The sequence below is a fragment of the Corvus kubaryi genome, unplaced genomic scaffold (genome assembly GCF_017639235.1).
Source record: "Corvus kubaryi isolate FWS band 111438036 unplaced genomic scaffold, C.kubaryi_AGA036_p1.0 74, whole genome shotgun sequence".
In the NCBI taxonomy this organism is placed as follows: domain Eukaryota; kingdom Metazoa; phylum Chordata; class Aves; order Passeriformes; family Corvidae; genus Corvus; species Corvus kubaryi.
In genome coordinates, this window is record NW_024582061.1 from 3,374,273 (window position 1) to 3,394,806 (window position 20,534).

At 41.6% G+C, this 20,534-nt stretch overlaps 1 protein-coding gene across 3 annotated transcripts in view; it reads left to right on the forward strand.

Moving 5' to 3' along the window:
• The window catches only part of FAR2 (fatty acyl-CoA reductase 2), a 124,385-nt gene that overhangs the window by 53,020 nt on the left and 50,831 nt on the right, over positions 1–20,534 (forward strand). For all 3 annotated transcript variants that reach the window (XM_042050643.1, XM_042050645.1, XM_042050644.1), the window contains exon 2: positions 7,350–7,575. In XM_042050643.1, the coding sequence (XP_041906577.1) occupies positions 7,387–7,575 (189 nt within the window). In that variant the 5' untranslated portion in view covers positions 7,350–7,386. The remainder of the gene's footprint in view (positions 1–7,349; positions 7,576–20,534) is intronic.

Consider the following 20,534-nt stretch of genomic DNA (forward strand, 5'->3'; position numbering starts at 1 on the left):
AGGCTGACAGAGAGTAGGTTTAGATGGGATATTAGGGAGATAGGGTGCTGTGAGGGTGCTGAGGCCCTGGCACAGGTTTCCCAGAGAAGCTGTGGCTGCCCCAGCCTTGAAAGTGTTCAAGGTCAGGCTGGATGGGGCTCTGAGCAACCTGGTCTAGTGGAAGGTGTCCCTGCCCATGGCAGAGGGTTGGAACTGGATGATCCTTAAGGTCCCACCCCAAGCCATTCTATGATTCTAACTCTAACTCTTCTAGCTTCTAACTCTGTCAAGTCCACCACTTAACCATGTCCTCAAATCCCACATCTACACATCTTTAAATAACTCCAGGGTTGGTGACTCCACCACTTCCCTGGGAAGCCTGTTCCAATGCTTGATAACTGCTTCAGGGGAAAAACAATGTCATAAAAGCTGGTGCCACTATTTTTGACGGGGAACAAGGACGAGTAGTGAAAAAGGACAGAAAATCTTTGTTAATACATTAGCTGCTGCATGCTAATAAGAAATTATCAACTGAGATGTCTAAAATAAAATAAATGTGCCAGACAGGCCTGTTATCATGCAGAGTTAACTCTTGACTTCACTGAGACCTCCCTTCTGCAGTGCTGGGGTGCAGAGTGATTGGTGTGCAGTGGGTATGGCAGGGATTTTGATTTAGGGTTTTGGGAGAGGACTGCTGGTTGTACAGATCACTGGAGAAAGAGCAAGGGAAAAATGTCTGTGAAGAGTGAATTGGGGAAATAAGAAGGGGAAGGATTGCCTGCAGAAGAGCTTTTAAGACCAAGAAGAGTCTTAAAAGGATGATCAGATGTCTGCATTTAATTGTGCTGGGGCAAAGCAAAAACTCTCTTCTAGTCCTGATCTATGCTTTGATCCTGTAACCTGTTCAATGGCTTTGCAACAACTAGCTCTAAAAAAATGGGAGAGCTCTCTGAAAAAAGAAAGTGGGCACAGATGTTGTACGATGTGATGCAAAAGGAGCCTGCAGAAGCTGCACCTTTGAAGGCTCTGGTAGCTGCTGTTCTTACCAAGTGAATAATTAAATAGGGTTGAGGCAGAATACATTGATATTTGAGCTACTGAGAAATATTTGTTCTTTGAAATCCCACATGAGACACATAGGTATGTCCTCAGCACCATTGCCTCGTCTCAACTCTAAAATGTTTACAGGCTTGTTTTCCTTAATTTTGGAGAGAACAGAGTGAGACTGAGTGAGACTATCAGGTTTCATTAAAAAATCAAAGGCTCCTCCTGGGCTGTGTTGCATTAGTGGCCCTTCTGCTTCCTTCTTTCTTCTCTAGTCCTTCATGGTGGTCAAACAGTTTGTACTGCTCAGGAGAGTGTAGGGAATGCTTAAGCAATGTGGAAATTCCAGCTTTTGCCCACATCTGTCCTGGGGGCAGGTCTTTGGCCCAGCAGCCACAATTCCCAGAGTTTCTGTGTCTGTCTGCCTGTCTTGTTCAGCAGTTTGCAGGATCCAGCTGTGCACGCTGCTTGTTGTCTCCAGCTCTTAATTATGCTGTCACACTTCCCTGTCTCTTTAGATTTAATTGCTATAAATTAAAATGGATTGCAAACCTGGTGTGGATTTTCAAGGCAGGAAGGGTTTCCTGGAAACCCTTGCATGGGAGCAGTGAATTTCTCTTTGCGTGTTGCTACTTGGGGATGCTGTTATGGATTTGAATTGCTACTGTTGGCAAACAAAAAATGATTTGAAATGTATTAGCTGGAGAAAAGTGATGTAACCTTCAGGCTTCTAATAACAACATTTATATTTGGTGTAAATTGCTTGGAGCAAAATCTCTTTCTCAGAGAGGATTATCATCAGGAGTTCAGTCTGGCTCTAAATGTGCCCATCTTTGAATCACAGGATTTTATTTCTTTATGCTGCATTAGCTTCTATAGTGCCTGTACAAAGGGTGGATTATGACCTTCCTTTTAATTCTGTAACTGAACGAGAGGAGGTTTATCTGTTGTTGCTGTTAGGTGATGTTAAACAGCAGTGGAAGTTCAACAAAGTGTAAGGAACTTCTAATTTTTCTGTTCTTTTATCATCCTCCTCGCTTCATTTTCTGTCATCAGTAAAATCTCCCTGACTTCATAGGCTACACAAATCTTTCTGTGCCTGAAGACCTTTGGAAATACATTATGTAACTTCAGTGCCTCCTTGCTGGTACTTTCTGCTTGTTTGTGTCAGCAGCGCTGTTGTCACAAATGGTGTGCAGTGTTGAACTACAGCCATTTTCTGCTCTGATTCACTGTTGCTTATTACTGAAAGTGCAGAAAGTATTTTAAATCCGAAGGCTCAAATCTAAGCTAATTCACATTAATCCCAGTTGAAATGTTGGTCGTTGCAGTGGAACTTCCCTGGTCGTGAGTTTGGGCCCAGAAAATGAAATCAAAGGAGCTGAGTGACCTTCTCCTGGTGTTATTGAGCAGCCAGGAGTTAAGTCAGTATTATGTAAAACAAGTCACGATCTCAGCTATTTCCGGCATGCACGGTGTGTCTTTGTTTTCTGATGATTAAACTAGCAACAAATGCTTTCAGGCAAAAAACATGTATTAGAAATAATTGCTTTTATGTATTATAATTACTTGCCTTCTTTGGAGAGTCTCTGTAGTACATCCTGGGACAAAATGTAAAAGAGAAAATAATTATATGAAGATGTATTGTTCAGGCATCCCCAGTGTTCAGTCCATTTAAAACTCATAAAATAATTAATAGACTGAAGAAATAAATTGATGAGACAGAAATAGTCTGTGACCACTTTATATTGCTTTTTCTGACCTCAGCTATACAAGTTCTCTGAAGCAAAAGAGGAGTTTTTCTTTCTCTGCATGTTCCAGATTAATTATAACTCTTCCAGAATCCTGATGAAAGAAAACTGTCTTATGTATGATTGGATATTTTCACCCAAGATTAAAAATTTATTGTCAGAAAGTGGCCAAGAATTATTTTGTCTTACAGGACTCTTGTTGTCTGTAGCTTTGTTTCAAAAACTATTGCTTGTTGTTAAGTGTAATTTCGGTTGAAGCTGGTTTATTACATTTAGTTTGATGTCTGAAAGACTCACCTGGACAGGCCAACCCTCTTGTTTATGGAAATTACATCCCTGCATAAAGCTGTGTAAGAAAAATCTCATCAAAACCAGTCTAAGTACAAGGAGATGCCAGAGAGGCCATTTTTGAATCTAGATGTACATTTGCAGGCATATGGTCCTTCGCTCTTGCACAAAACAATGGGTTTTTTTCATTTTATGCTGTTGAGTTGAAAAGACAAGTATCTCAACAGATAAGCTTCTCAAATGGCTGCTGTCCTGGTTGAGTAGGGCAGTGATCCAAACCATACTGAAATACTCACCTCTTCCAGTCCACCTTCACTGCTCATCCTCCCTTTTGCCGTCCCTCCTTGACCCCCTGCAGCCATGGAGCTGCCGTGGGCAGTGGCAGCAGTCAGTGAGGTTCAGATCCACATTTCCCTTCCCACCATTCTGGCTCTGATAGCAGCCAAACTCTCTGCATTACACCATTGCAAGCTGGATGCAGATTTGGCATCACTGAAATATGTGAAAGATGAGGACAGTGTAGCAGTTGTTCTGTTAAATATCAGCTCAGTAGTACCTGCTCTCAGGAGGGGGAACATCTGTGCTATTCTACTGAGGATACAATGATTTTCTTTTGCAGGAGGGAAGTATTAGGTTGGTAGGATTAGGATTCCCACCTTTCCCTTTGCTTGTCCTGTGGCACAAGATCACGGCTTTGTTTGTAACGCAGTGCTGTCACTCGTCCTTTCTGTTTGATCCAGAGGAGACTCTGAGAGGCAGCAGTACCATCAGAGCAGCTTGTGCACTTGTGTCTGCAGAGATGCTCAGTGGGACTCCTGGCTCAGTGGGGTTCCTGGCTCATGGTTTTTTCATGCTCTGGCTGGAGATGAGTCAGCATCAGAGAGATTTGTGCTGCTGCAAAGATGCTGCACTCAGAAATTCACGTGGCATCAGTGATTGCTTTCCTTCTTCGATTAATGCCTAAAATATCTGAGTTGCCTGTATTTACTCACTTGAATTGGGCTTTTCTCCACAATTCAGCGGCTTTCTCATCTTCAGTCAGATTTGGAAGAGCCAGGAACCTCAGCCTATATGAAATAGTGTTTATCCTTCTTTACCTTACTAAGGGGTCAGCTCACTGCAGCTTCTGGCCATAGTTCAAATGGTCCTACCAGGCACTTAACCCCTTGTAGTTTAATTGACTGGAAAATAGGCAGTGCTCAGTATTGACTATTTATTCCTTAAAATGAAAGGCCAAGTATAACCTTCTGCAGCTAACAATTCGAGTGTAAAAAGCCAAAAGGCATGCATATCTTTCTCTCTGATTTGAAGTAGGCCTCCAAAGGGTCAGGTCAGCAGGCATTACTTGGGTCACACCCTTTGACCTCAGAAATCCTCTGGTTCCCTAAAGTCTCCATACGTTCCTTAGTAATTGCTTTACAAAGGCCAAGCAAAATCAATAAAAACAGAGAGAAATCAGTAACACTCTTAAAAATATTTTAAAAACTCAAAGATAGTTTTACAAAATAAAAAGATCAAGACTAAGTTGAAAGGAAAATATCTTAGCAATCTGGAATATAAACTGGAATCTGCCTTTGAACTTGGAATGTAATAAAAGCCGCTTTAAATTTGCTTGAACAGTGGAGATTCAGGGGTCTGTCTGAACATACCAAATTGCAGCATTCCAGCTTTTGTGTCATGATCTCAAAACATGGATTTGTTTGTGTGCATTAAACAAATCCACAGATTTTCTTTCTTGGTAATTAGCATGGCGTCAGATGGGTACAAGATTTTTGTATTTTTTTCTGAAACTCACTTAGGAAATAGAAACATAAATGTACTGCAAGAAGACACAAATCTGATCCCATAACACCATCTCATTCTTTGTGGCTTTTTATTGTGGATGAGGTCCTGAGCAACTGGATGCAACCCTGAAAGTGGCCCTACTAACTCTAGGCTGCCTAACTTGGACTGCTTTATTATGGAAAATAGAAAGGATGTGATTTTTCTTCCCTTTTAACCCTAGGAGGTTAAGCCAGTAATCCAGAGTAACAGCAGATTGCCTTGGAAGTTTGTTTTTTCAGTAGCTGTGTTTGGTACTTCCATTTTCATCATACCAGAATGGCTTGGAAGATGAAATTTTTGGATTTTTTTGGAATCAAACGTTCAAAATGGTCTCAGACTAGATGGCGAAGAACTGTCAGTTATGTGCACATAGTCCTTGTCAGAAATACTTAATGAAACGTAGCTGCTCGGTTAATTATAGGGACACTTCAAAGTAGTGTGATTTATTTATTTTACTATTCTAGCAGGCATTGAACATCTGGCCAAAACAAATGTGTAGCCCCTTTTAGATAACTGAAGCAGGGAACCCAAATGAAACAACATAATCAATTGAGGTCCGCACATGGAAGCCTTTCACAGTTATTTGTGCCGTAGTCTGCAGCTATAAAGCAAAGCTGTAGTGCTTGGTGGTGCAGGTTGGAAATGCTCTCCACTCCTGAAGTGTGGGAAGGAGAGTAACTCCTCTGGTAATCTCCCAAGTTTATGGTGCAAAGTACTCTTTGTGCAGATAGGATCTTCTGAATACAAGTTCAGAGCAAGTATCCAGTGGCTGGAAGTGGTCCTTATATTTTATCTTTTTGTTTCCTGTTGTTCAGTGGGATTTATATGGCTTCTAGTGACTAAGGCCTTCTCTCCTTCATTTTTCTACATTGCAGGGCATGTCATGCCAAATTTCTGAGGTCTTTTGTTTCCATCTGGCTAAACTATTGCCTTCTTCTGGCCCTATACACCTTTCACACACTTACAGGCTCTGCAAGTTCCTATCTTGCAATATGAGTCAGTTTTTCCGAACCGGAACGAGACGTGACATTTTATTATAAATAAGTTAATTATCCAGTAGTTTAACCTGTTGGTTTAACTTCCCAAGTGGCCAGCTCTTTAATAAGAACAGGTTTTTAATAGGCCTAGATGAGCCTTCTGCATTCATCTAAGTTATAATCTGGACGACATCTGAAAGTAGGGTAATAACCAAATTCACTGAGCCAGAATACCCGCAGCTATTAGTTTGTAAAATAGCATCCCTGAGAAGTTACTCTGCTTGACCCACTTTCTAAACTGGATTCTACACCTGATGATTTGTTGTGGATAAAGAAATTTGGGGATTTTCGTTTGGTTGATGCTAAGTATTGTGGTCCCAGGCAGCACTGGGAAAGAAGAGTAATATTTTGTCAGGCTTGACTCCCTGTGTTGTGTCTCTGAAGCTTCTGCTGGAGGAAGAGAAGTTTTTCTGGGATACTTCAAGATCATTGTTCTGATTCTTGAATATGTGATTGACAGCATTATAGTATTCTTGTTTCTTTTTGTGTCAAATTCAGTAGGCTTTTTTCAAAACATTTACTGGTATTTTTCACGAGCCTTTCCCTTGCAGTGTGTGTTTTGTGCTTGCTGTGGTCTGCCCCACTTCAAAGATTGTTGTTTTGCTTCCATTAGGTTAGTAGGGGAAGAGGGGCTTTTCTAAGAGGATTCAGTCCAAGCCTTGTTTGCATTTAATCAACTTAAAGAGTTTGAATCAGGATGGCTGGGGACATTCAGGCCTGAAACCATTGCATCTAATTAAAATACTTAACTGGGACACATCATGTCAGTGGGTCTCCAGAGGGGAGTTCAGACAACTGAAACTCTCCAGAGGGAGCCTATCACATCTGCACTCCTTAGAGTGAAGTGGGTTGAATTCTGGCCCTGACAGCTCATAAAGGGTGGTGACCTGCGTGTGGTATCGCAGTTCTGCAGAGCAAGGTGATTGCACTGTATCTTTCATGAAGAAAAGCTTTCTTCATGGTGTCATTCCAAGCCAAGGCAACAGCAAAGACTGAGCACGTCGATGAGTGATGGCTGACAAGGAATGCCATAGGCACAGTGGAATTGAAGTGGAAAACACAGCAGTGTTTGTGAGGAAATCTCTTTCTCCTTTGTCTTGTAGGGGTAGCTGCATATCTTCATGGCTGCCACTTAACAGTAGCAGATAAACACGGTTCAGCACTGCAGTGAGCATCTCCTGCTGGGAGCCTTGGACAGCACAAGCTGTGTTTGACCTCTGTGTGCAGCTGTGGTGTCATATGGAGGATAAGGCTGAGCTTGATTTTTTTTTAAGCTTCTCAGATTTTTGTGGTTTATTTTTGCAATAAAGACTTTTTTAAAAAATCATTTTTTAAATTGCCATTGACTGAACTGATTTGAGTTGACATAGGTGACTAAAAAGGTTATCCCAAAAGCCTTTAAAGCTTTATTTCTGCATCTTCTCAGGTACCTGCTGCAGGAAGGGAAGGAACAAGAAAGCACCATGTCTTCAGTCTCAGCTTATTACAATGGAAAGACTGTACTTATCACAGGAGCTACAGGTTTCATGGGCAAAGTACTGGTGGAAAAACTTCTGCGCTCCAGCCCTGAAGTGAAAGCAGTTTATATTCTTGTCAGGCCAAAGGCTGGTCAGTCAATGCAAGAGAGAGTGGCCAACATGTTGAAATGTAAGGTAAGTTCACATGGTTTATTCTGGAATCTAATCTGAAAGCCATTTAGGTGGGTGAAGCAAAGGGCTTCTGTTTTACTCCATTCATGAAGAACAAAAGGCTGACTTCTGCTGTAACAGCTGTATATTTTTGCTATGTCTAGGACAGCCAAAAGAATTGAATGAACCTGTGTCTGTCTGATAGGTGCCACAGCATTTTACACTGTAACAATGTAATCCTTTTACTTCCCTTTTGCTTGACCTCCACCCATGTGGCTTGATCCTGCTTAGTTTGCCATCCCAGTGAGGAAATCCACATCTCTAGTAGCAAGAAGGATGTCAAAGCCCTTTGCTGTATTTAATGTAAAAATTTGTAAGGAGACACTGACTTGGCCTGAGGCCCTCAAGAGTCTCTTGAGGTTCTTAAGCCAGTGGTGAGGTTGTGAACTCGCTCAGAATGCTCCAGCTATGATAAATGCCAGAGTTCAAGCTCATGCTTAATGCTAGTGTGAATTTGTACATAGCTGATGTGAAATGAGAGGACGGGACAGATCTGGCCCTACCAGGCAAGGAATAACTTGGAATTAATCTGAGAAATGTCAACATAGCTATAGAGTATTGGTCTAAAATAAAAGTTTGAACAAGACTTGACTGGAAGAATCCTCCTCCTTCTACAGAAGTTAGAGGTAAAATAGGTGACTTTGAGAGAAGTAAGTCTGGCAGAAAATGTGCTTTTTTCCTTTTAATGTTTTGAGGCATTAAGCTAGAAAAATCTGATGTATGTCCAAGAACAGAGTTTGTTTGGTTTTGGTGTGGTTTTGACAGAGAGTAGATTGTTTTCATATTCAGGAAAAATTGTGAGTGATACAAAAGAAGACAATCCCATTGGTTGCCTTTTGCAAGTCTGTCATAGAATGATTTAGGTTGGAAGAGATCCTCAAGGTCTTTGAGTCCAGCCCTTAACCTCACACTGCCAAGTCCACCCTCAGCTTTCATCACTGTGGATAATGATTTTCATCATCAACCAACAAAATCCCAAATGTGGTGTGTTTTGCATATGTTTTTGCCTCTTGTGTTTTAAAACACTGAGGCAATGATAAACCTAGGTACTTACCAAGACTTGTGTAAGCTCTGTTTGCATTTTATGTGTAAATACTACTGGCTTATCTCTTCAGTTGGCCAGCACAGCTTGGAGGTGCTTTAGCTCTAGGTGGGGTTCCCTAGTAGCTGTTTTATTGTTGCAGCGGTATTAGATGTACCCATTTTTCTTCCTAGCATGTGTCAGCAGTTTTAGACGTGCCAACAGCAAGCAGGACCTGATAACCTCTCCTTGAACCTTTGGTAGCCTGCTCCAACGTGTTCCAAATGAACAAAAGGAGCAGGCAGGGCTCTAAGTTAGGCTGCTGCAGCCTTGGGAAGAAAAAACTCTCACAAGTCATCCAGGTCCTCTCAAGGAAGAAGGTGTCTTTTTGATGCTGATCATTTTAAAATTACTGAAAAATCCTTGCCTAAGGCAGAAACCTTACTCCTTGAAGGTGTTTGCCATGTACAAATGTTGACAGCCTTGGAGATTTTTTTTTTCCTAGGAATGAAACTGTTAATTCCACTAGCTATTAATTTAATGACAGATGAGGAGGGCAGGAAACATTATTCTTAACATTTTTACAGATCTTTTCCAGTTGATCACAATCTAGAGACTGCTCTTTCATTTATGGTTGAGCTTTGCATCCTCTAGTTTGCGAAATTCCTGAGGTATATAACAAATAAAAATGCAGCAAAACTTTGTTCCAAATCTTCAGACAGCATTCACATTTGAAATTTCTGATCATAATCTCTGACGAGATATTTTGGAGTAAGCACAGGAAAATTCAGAATAAAATTCTTTCTGTTATTTATGTGTGCTGTTTCTGTGTACCGTTATAATTTCTAAACTCTAGTGCATAATTATTCCTTTCCCCCCAAACTACTGGATTTAATGTAGAACAGTGCTTGGATCTGGGTTTAGGAGAAAATACTTTATTTCTTCTTTCATATCTTACCCTATGTAATCTTCTCTACTGATCCATGACACATTCACTTTGCAAGTAACTCTTTTTTCTTTTGTATTTAGCTGTGACCTAGTATTGTTCTTTGGATTTTCTTGTTTGCACATCCAGAAAGGAACTATTCCAGGAAGCAAAGGAGCAGAGAGAAACAGGTTGCCAACTTCCAAATATTCTAAACAAAGAGATAAAATTTATTTGAGATGAAGTAAGATCAAAGTGAAGCAGATTGGTTAGAATTAGTTGCATAATGTTTAGGTTCTTCAGGTAAGGTCCTCTGGGAGGAGTGGGACTCCTGATTTTTGGTAGTACTTAGAAATATTTTGAAAGAACTTGCCTAGACTTTTGATCCTTCTTCATATATCTCTGTGAAATTTGTGTGGCTTTTATCATTATATCTACAGGGTTTAAACACTGAGGTGTCATGTTTGTAACCTGTCTGGGTCACTGTGTGTACATGTGAATACACTGGAAGATGACTCCTGTTAAATAGAAGAGCAGCTGTGAGTTTCAAAAGGGTGATACAATGTGAACAGGCAAAATAGCTTAGTTTGTGCTTTTCAACAGTTGGTTACTTGGAATTTTTCAACTTCTGAATCCAACATGGAAAGGAAAATACAGAAAATAGTTTATGCATAAATCAGAGTTCTTTGACTGCATTCTGTAGCTGAATAGGCGTTGACATGAAGCTGCTTTCCTCAGGTCTAGTAAAATTAGTTTCACATGCAGATGCATTAGTGCATTAATATGCAATGTATAATGAACAGATAACTCAATTATCTCAGCATCAAATCCAAAACAAGCATTGTGACCTTGCCTATTTATGAAAGGAGATGTTCTATTTTCCAGCAGCAAGTCCCTAAGGGAATCAAGCTATTACCCTGTGCTTTATGAAATGCCACGTCTGCCTTGCACAGAGCACAGCTGTTACACAAAACCCCCTAAATTTCAATATTGGCTGCAGCCTGGATGTGTCCAGAGATGCGGATCATGAGGCAAAGCTTGACAGGGATGTATCATCGTTCGTTGATGGCAGGTGTGTGTTTATCAGAGGTAGGGAATTGTCTCAAGGAGCGCTTTTGCTGTCTGATCCCTCTGTGCACAGAGCTAGGCAGGAATGCTTGGAGGGGTTGTCTTGGATTCCCTGGAGAGCAGTTACTGGGCTAATGCTGAGTCACCGATTGTAGCTTTCCCGTTGTCCGTGGGAGAGAAGAGCATTTTCCATGCCCTGCATGCAGTGAACCAAGGCTGCTTGCTGCTGCCAGGCTGTTTCTCAGATATATTTGTTCAGTGTTCCTAATTAGAAAGATCGGGCAAAGTGGGGAGTGGAAAAGGCTCTTATTAATGTCTCTGATAATTCAGAGAGAAAATGGGGAGGCTGCCTAAAATGGCAAATTAGGTGTGACTGTAAAATGCTGCTGCTTTTTCCTGTCGTCCATCCGCAGTTAACCCTTATAGTTACAGTGGATGCTACAGACAGGCCTTCTCTTCCCTGCAAAGCTTTGTCTGGAGCTGCACATTGCGATGGGCCTGGCCACTGCAAAAAGCAGATGCTCAATGCTGTCAGACAGCTTTGCCTCTTCAGTATTTCCTTGTGAAGTGTGCTGTGTTTATCAGCAAACATCCAGCAAGGTCCTGTATATTTCAGCAAATCATTCCAGATTTATCTTTCCCCACCTCCTATGACTATCCCTGTCTTTGCCCCTTCACTCATCACCATAAGCAATAAAAGTTCTCCTTGCCAAACTGGTGCCCTGTCACTCCATCTGGAACAGCATTCCTGAAATCTGCTGTGACCACTGCAGAGCGGTGTGTACCTGGATCAGGGCTAATGAGGCTTTTAGGTTGATGGAACATGGTGGTGTTAGGTCATAGGTTGGACTCGATGCTCTCAGAGATCTTTTCCAACCTAACTGATTCTCTGATTCTATAAGTGCCCTATCCCTGGAAGTGTTCAAGGCCAAGACTGAAATAATATTTTTTCTATCTCTGTGTGTTTGAAGAACAAATGAGTTATAGAGTCATAGAATCAGTTATCCTGGAAAAAAACTCTTAAGATCATGGAGTCCAGCACTGCCAAGTCCACCACTAAACCAAGTCCTTAAGCATCACATCTTCACATCTTTTAAATACCTCCAGGAATGGTGACTCAACCACTCCCTTTGGCAGCCTATTCCAATGCTTGAAAACCCTTTTGGTGAAGAAGTTTTTCCTGGCATCCAATCTAAACCTTCCCTGACACATCTTGAGACCATTTCCTTTTCATTCTATCACTTGCTACCTGGGAGAGGAGGCTGACCCCTACTTTGTTAAAACCTCCTTTCAGGTAGTTGTAGAGAGCAATGAGGTACCCCCTGAGCCTTCTTTTCTCCCAGCTAAACAACCCCAGCTCCCTAAGCCACTCCTCCTAACACTTGTGCTCTAGACCCTTCCCGAAGGCATCCGACTGCAAGAAGCTGTGTCCCTTATTACGTGGCTTCTCCCTGTACTCCTGCATGACTCTCTACCTGAAACATCAGTCTCTGATCACTTAGAGATGCAGTTCTGTGGTGTTATCAGCATGGTTCCTGTGGATCTTGCCCCTTAAAAGCGGAACTTGCAGTACTGGAAGCTCTAGGAAGGATTATGAGCTAATAGTGTGATATGTTGTCTTTTATTAAAAAAAGCAATGTTGCTGAAACCCAGACAAGGCTTGGGGATGCCATTTGTCTCCAGGTCACAAGCTCTGCCAGATGGTACAGAATTCAAACCTCAGTTTTATCACTGTCAAGAAGAGGTCACAGTGTAATACTCCATCTTTGCAAACTGTCTTCAGTCCTTCTGCTCCTGCAGGTATTCACAGTGGGTGAAGTCAACTCTTTTAAAATAAAATAGACTGCAGTTTTCAATTTCCTCCAGTTGTACAAAGGTACGCAGTAAATCACAATGAAATTAAGAATGTTTAAATGACATAAGATTCTAAATGAAAAACAAGAACACAGTGCGATATGAACTGTAGAAACAAGGTAAATTATTCTGAAATTAGTAAATCTTTGAAATCAAAAATGCTTCTCAGTTAATTTCAAGTGTGTTTGTCATTCTGTGAATAAAAATGTTTTGGTGTCAAAACCTGACACATCAGTTTCCTCATCTTCCACTGAAAAGAGAAACCCAGCATGAATCAGGGTGGTCCAACATCAACCAGGGGACACTGGCCTGGCAGCAGCTGCCACCTCAGCAGAGTCTTGATCCTTGCAAGGTGTGTGTACAGAAAATTTGCCCTGTGTGAAGGGTAGAGCAAGATCTTTTTGTGCAGCTCGGCTTTCTCTGTGCCTGCCTGCTGAGCTGCAACAGCAAGGGGGTTAATGGTTTCTGTCTTCATGTCATTCTACACACATACCCACCACCTGCAGAACAATCTGTAAAAGCTGTCCCTCACTTTTACCTTTACTTCTTCTTTTCTTGCAATTTTTTGTGGCCTGGTCTGGAATCGCAAGAAATCATCAGATTTCAGAAGGATTTTTTTGTTTGGTTGGGATTTTTCTCCTTAAAATCATTTTGTGATGTCAAGTAGATCATGATGTAAACAGCAACACCTCCAGGGGAGAATACAGAGCCTCAAATAGAGGCATTACAGAAAAATCCCTTTAGCCAATTGTATGCTAATGCATGTGTTGCTCATGCAGTAAAGTTAAAAAAAAAGCTGAAAACAAAGGAGAATTTTCTCAGTTTCACGTAAGATATCTAACAAGAGACATGCACATGTTTAAATATTAATATTCAGTTATTCTGCTCAATCTGTAAAGATATCATGGCTGGTAGTGTGCTCTGAGAACTCTGATGGTCAGAGACCTCATTTTGTCCAAGGAATGTTACAGACAAGCTTTTTACGCAGCCAGCACAAAACTCTGCTCTGCAGCCCAATTAGACACAAATGCACACATGCATGATGGCACTCTCTTTCAAGCTAGCCATTTTTGTTTTATTTAGTAGCAGGTATCCCAAGGGGTTTGTGTGTTAGTGAAGATTCTGCAGTGAAGATTCTACCAGCTGATAAATGACAAAATAAAAGTTCAGCCCTTGAAGCAAATGAGCAGGCAGTACCTTGAGAATGATGCAATTAAAAAAAATATCAACAATAAGACTTCCTCTTGCCAGTAACAGCATGGAGGTCGCAGTTAGGCTGCATTTGCTGTCGTCTGTAAAATGAAACACATTTTTAGTGCTGCATAAGCAGTGATACTTTGGTACACTTACAGCCTGTAACTTCACAGTATTTTTTCTTTAATGTGCAAGGGTGTCATACAGAAGAAAGAGGGAATCTCATAAGGGAGTTAGCAAACTAAGATTGCAGTTGGGTCCTTTAAAGGATCTTCATAACGTTGCTTGAATTTGCATTTATGCCTACATACTTTCTGGTTTGCAGCCAAGGCCCAGTTCCTGGAATCAGTAGAATTTCTCTTGGTACCTTCATTTAGCTTTGGTTGAGTATCTCGTGAAGGGTAGATTTCAGAGAGGTGATGGCCCCAAATAAGTAGCCCAAACAAGTCATTCTTTCAATTCTGTGGCATTCTGGTGGATTTTCTTTTTGTTCTGGATAATTACAAGCATGAGTTTGATTTCCCTGCCAGTATTTCAACTTCAGATGATAACGATTTAAACACGGGGAAAAGTGTTTGGTACAGAGATGAAAATGCAGTTAATCACTCTTCTAAATGTGGAAAACCAACACTGTCTGATTCCAGCCTTGGAGCATAAGCAAGCTAGACAGTTTCTGGGTTTGGAAGCTAACAAACCCAAGAAGTAATTGGTTTTTTGGTACTGCTGACTCTCATTTTCCCATGTGATTTCCCACCTCTTTTCCCATGTGATTGCTTCTGAACTTGACCTTGTGTGTTAAGTTGGAGATGGAAATAGTATCCTAATGTTAGATTTTTTTTTCAAGTGTCTAAACAGAAGCTTTAGATTCTCTAATCCACAAAATTTACTTTTGTGCCAGTCAGAGATCTCTCCATCCAGAACGTTGTGCCTTTCCAGGTCTCCTTGCCAGGAGAAAACTTTCAGCATCACCACCACTGCCGTCTACATGTCCTAAAGGAAAAAGTCGAGGAAGTGGGAGAGTGTGTGTTAGAGGGATGGAGGAGTCCAGCATGGCATTTTCAAAGAGGATGGGAAAAGAACAAAGAGCGTTGAAGAGGAAAAACTTTCCTACGCAGGCTTGAGAGTTTTACACCAGTAACAGAAGTCAGAGCCATTTCCTGGCAGCTTTTGCTGGCAGCAAGGCCATGGAGCAACATCATTAGAGAAGTCCTGTTGGGCATCCTTTGTAAGCTGCCGATTTCTCCTGGATCCTGGTTTTGCTCAGGCACATGGGAGAGCTGAGCTTTTAGGCAGCTGCACAGCATGCCTTGTGTTCACAGTTTTGCCAAGTGACCCGTTCACCAACAAGGCCTTCAGCAAACATGTTTTTAAACAATGTTTGTCATTTTGCTGGAGCCCGGGACTTGGCTCTTGATGTGTGCGAGTTGGCACAATTCCTTTTTGGGCTGTTGCACTTCAGAACTGCTCTGGACACCGACGGAGCTGCTCCTGTACCACAGCTCATCTGCAGGCATGGGTTCTCATCTTGGAATTGGGGCTGAATGAGGACAACTAACCTCAAACAACCTCTGAGGGCCTGCAAATCTTAGTTAAGAAAACACAGGCTCATCTTTTTCTGGAATGGGTTGGCAATGGAGCCATCAGTCAGCACCCAAAAAGCAGAGTTTGCTATTTGGTCATTCAGCACAATGTAAAGTTGACTCACGTTTTGTTCTTTGTGCCTGATTTTATTCCATTCCATCCTCAGCTATTTCTTCAATGTTTTTTTTTCTTAAAGGAAGCTTTTCTGTTTTCCTAAATTGAACTCTGGCCTTCCAAGACCCTGCAAAGAAATAAAGTTTGTTGTGAACAAAACACAGCAGTTTAAGAAGAAATCCTAAATATAGTGGGGCAGAATCTTTAACCTTCTGTTTTGACTTCCCTGTAAAAACCTGATCCCTGACTAGCACATGGATAAACAAATTTGTGGAAATACTGGGGAGAAGGGAGGGGAATACTCTGAGCCTTTGGGCCTTTGAGAGAGCTCCTGCTTGTGACACAGTGGTGCATCTTGATATTCACAATCCAGAACTTTTGATCTTCTGGGTGTCCTACAATTGATCCCAAAATCCATCCTCCAGAGGATCACACAGCTTTAAAGTTGTCTGAAGGTCACCTTTGACTGCAGTTTACGCTGGCAAATCCAACCTGCTGTTTTTATTATGTTTACCAGACCTATAAGAGCTGCCAAATACTAGGGAGATTGCTTTAAAAAACTGTGAAGTTCTGACTCGCGTTGTTGCGTACACAAATCGAAATGTCTGAATTGTGCCAAGGAACCCAAGCCTGAAAATTGGGCTTTGGTAATTTTCTGGGGGCTTGTATTAGGCCTTTTGTTTTCTTTTAAGGGATCTGGGAGTGAGAGTATTACTGATGTTGTAAATTAATTTTGCTTCTTGAAGCGAAACAGCTCTTCCATTCATAGTTAAATGTGAACGATGGTGTGACTGTGAACAGCACAAACTAACTGCAGCCAGACTCCCAGAACGAGCTGGTCTGACTGCAGAGGGAAATCCTATTAATTCTGGCAACAGGGGTGATTCACTGCCGCACTCTGGTCTGTGGAGGTGGTTGTCCAGAGCCTGCTGTTCTGGCCTGATTTGTGTTTGATCTGGAGTTGACAGAGGGAAAGGGTTGCTAATCTAGCTAAATATTTTTAAAATCAGGGCATGCTTTATTCATTCTATCAAAAATTATCATTAGACTGATTTTTGACCCTATATATGTTCAGTTACTATAAGCTTTCACTTGTTATTGGAGAATGTTGATGTGTCTTCAGTGGTGCATCAGTCTTGTGCTGCAGTTTGGGTCTGTTTTATCCAAAATTCAAGGTGGTTGTGCCAAAGTGGCTGCCCCAGAAACTTGCCTTGTGTTGGTACAATCTGAATTGGTTTTGCCAAGCGTGTGGCTTATTATTTATGGGCATGATTTAGATGAGAGAGAAAACTTGGAGTGATCTCCTTCTCATACATGAAGCTTTGGGATAGTCAGTGTGATTGCATCAAGATTTAAAAGGAGGGACTGACCATGGGATGTCTGGATGGGACTTCTGGGCACTGCTGCAGTAGAAATAACAAATATGAATAACAAAAACAAGCACTGACTTGTGGCTTGTTTAAAAACCAAACAAACCTTTGATACTAACTAACTGTGTGTGTACTTTTGATCTCTATTATTGTGTGCCTTCTTCTCATCTTCCTTGTCAACTCTGCCGGTTGTCTCCTTGTGTTGCCATCTCACCTTAAAAGTGGGATTTCATAGCTTAGTTTAGGGAAAAAGGTCTTTTATTTTGGTTTTGTATCTGCAAAACACTAAAATGTGTTTTAAAGCCTTCAATCTGGTGAGCTCAGCAAAACAGAAGCCTGGATCTGGCTCCAAGCTGGGTGTTATTGCGATTACAGTTGTGTATAAAACTACAGGTACTTCATCTGTATAATAAAATGTTTACAGTGAACAGTCAGTACCTTCCTAGTTGGGAGTGGAAAAAAAATGCCTCCCAAATGTTTTTTGGCAAAGAAAATATGGGTAAGGACAGGGAAAATGGACTTTTTCCTTGAATTACCTTGATTGCTGTGGTAGAGCTCCAACCCCAGGGCCCTAAAAAAACCCCAAGTGCCAAAATATTTTGAGGTGATCTCTTCCAAAGTAACAACTTATTTTTAACTATTTCATTTTTTATTTTTATAATGGCAGAACTAGAGCTCTAAATTACAGCAAAATTTTGTATTAAGTTGACAGTTTTTTCCACTACATTGAAAATTTCCCTGTTGGATGAAGCCAGAATAAGTTATTTAGGTCCTCTTTTTGTTAGTGAATGCATCTTTAAAAATTAGGGTGTCCAGAGGGCTCTGAACTTGTCTGAAGTTTATATTAATGTTTTATTTATTAAAGATATATCAAAATCTGCTAAGACACACACACACTGTAAGTATGGGTAATTACACCTTCACTCAAATGTTTCATGATCCTTTCTGTAACAGCTCTCCGTCTGACCTCTTTAAACCTTTTTTAGAAGTACCTCACTCATTATTCAAGGTGTTCAAGTATAAAGCAGGCTGTGAGAACACAACAATAGAGATGCAGGAGGGTCAGAAAAGGGTTTATCATTCTTCAAGTGATAAGCTCATGTTTCAGAAGACCAGGTGAATACAACTGTGCCACTTCTGGCATTGCATGTGTGCCCACACCCAAGGAATTAACCACCTGAACTGTCCACCCACAAATAATTTCAGCACTGGGAAGGGCATTTCCATACAAAGTGTGACAAGATTGTCAGTGGTGGAGGAGGGAAAAACATTTTTATGGGTAGATTTCTGCTTGGGGAGGTTGCTTGCAGAAAGGCAATAACCTGTTCAAAAAGCTAATGTGTTCTTTGCTGTGCTGTATCCATGCCTGGAGGCACGCTGTCTCCCTGATGGTTGACTCCCTGTTGGATGTGGGCAGTTCCCAAGCTGCTGCCCTTGCTTTGATCTCCAGGAAGCTGACTTTAGTAGAACTCTATGTGGAGGTATGTTTTGCAGCAAATTTCTTTCCCAGGGCTGTAAAGAGAGCATGAAGGACTATGTATTCCATTTCTTTCAGAAGCCTCCAGGATTTCTACATTCTAGAGGACACTTATGGCTGGAAAAAAGGGCAAATGCTTCACCCATTGTCAGAAAGGGCAAGAGGGACAACTCAGGCAGCTGCAGCTTCAGGCAGTTTCGCTTCTGTCCCTGAAAAAAAAAAATCACAGAGTGAATTTTCTTGACATTTCTGGGTACATGAAGGAAAAGGGAGTGACTTGAAGGTCAGCGTGGATTTGGAAAAGAGAAGGTGACCTAATTGCAGCCTTCCAGTACCTGAAGGGAGCCTGCAAGAAAGATGGAGAGACACTATTGACAAGGGCCTGGGGTGACAGGACAAGGGGAACAGTTTTAAACTGAAACAGAGAAGGTTTAGATTGGATATTGAGAAGAAATTCTTCCCTGTGAGGGTGCTGAGGCCCTGGCACAGGTTGCCCAGAGAAGCTGTGGCTGCCCCACCCCTGATCTTTAAAGTCGCTTCCATGATTCTGTGATTGACCCTTGATATGTTTAGCTGGACCAATCTGGTCCTGTTCTGTGATAAAATGACTGAATCTGTGGATGAGGGAAAGCTGTGGATATCATTTACCTTGACAAAAGCAAAGCTGTCAGCATTGTCTCCATCAGATTGCCAACATGCAGATAAAGGTGTTATGGTCAAGGTGAGGAAAAGAAACCTGGCTGGACATTCAGACTGCAAGAGTTTAATGGTTCATGCTTTGCCTGGAGGTCACTTATAAGCAGAATTCCCTAAGAGTTTATCTGGGAACTTACCTTGTTTAGCACCTTAAAAAAACAAAAAACCCAAACCGAGCAAAAAACCCAAACCTCCAGGTTGTAGTGCATTCTTTATGCCACTATGTCTCTACTGACACCTGGCAGTGCTAAGAAATATCTAACTTAGGAAGCTGGAGAAGGGAAACAGGCTCTGGATCTCTGAGCTCCTGAGTTCTGGTAGCTTTCCTAGTCTTTTTATACATCCTTTGGCTTTTACTCGCCTGCCTCTGCCGGGCAGTGTTCATTACAAAGAAGTTTCGGTGTTCCAGAGGTCAGTCCCTAAACAAACCTTAGTGAGCGAAGTGCTTCAGCTGTCTCAGCATGTCCTGGCAGGGTGTTCTAAGTCCCAGGAATTACTGCACTTGGTGATAGTGAAGCAAGCAAGTGGCTGGCAGCAAAGGGATTAAAACGGAGGCAAGTGCCATTAACAGCACTTAATATTCACATCCACCATCCCTGGTCCTCATGGGGGATTTCAACCACCCAGGGAGCAGATTAGGAAGGACAAAGCCCTTCCAGTGCCTAAAGGAGGCCTATGAAGAATCTGAAGAAGGACTTGAGAAGATGTGAGATACATCAAAGCTTCATATTATTCCTTCAGAACAACTGTTTAAATATCTAGATTAATCAGTTACCCCTTCTGTCAAATAAATGAAAATCGTTTTCCCTCTTTAATGTGGGATGAACCAGATGTGTGGCTTCCTGATGCAGTGTGTCAAAAGCTCATAGGAAACTTGCAGTGAGTTCCCATTTCAACGGCCATGCTTTAAATAAAATACCTGCTTAGGCATTTTCCTGGAGCAAGGTTTATTTGCTCTGTGTCAGCAGAAAGCAAGCAAGGAGCTTGTGTCTCATGAGTTCTGGTTTTTTTAACCCAAAGGCTTGTAAGAGCAGGGTTCATCTTCCCTAGGTAGAATACTTAAGCTATGAAATCTGTTCTCATGCTGTGGGTAGAAGTTCTAGCACAGCCACAGAATTCCACGTTGCACTGCCAGAGATACCCAGAATGTGTTTGAGAGCTCATTCATGTGGCTGCTTGTTCAAATACGCTCTTGCCAGCTGGTTTCTCTACCAAACTTCGTGCCCAAGGTGCAGCTCAGCTTTCCAGGTACACTATCCAAGTTACCCGAGTTTCTAAGAACACGGAGGTGGGGCTTGTAACTTCTTCTTGTAAAATGTCATTTTCACTGGACTACTTCCCATGTCACATTCTCTCCACATATATGTATCAGGAAAGTGATGCATCTTTTTGAAAGGTAAGGCCTAATCCCACAACATGCCTTCTCTGAGATACCCAAGGGCTTCCTCTGTGAAAATAGGGTTTGCTATTTTATTGTTTTCAAGGTAGTAGAAAAGCTGAGATAGGTTTGGGGTTTTTTGTTTGTTTGTTTTGTTTCGAGGGGGTTGGTTGTTTGTGTTTTTGTTTTGTTTTGTTTTCCAGAAAGGGCAGAGAGCAGTAAATACATGTACATGTAACTATTAA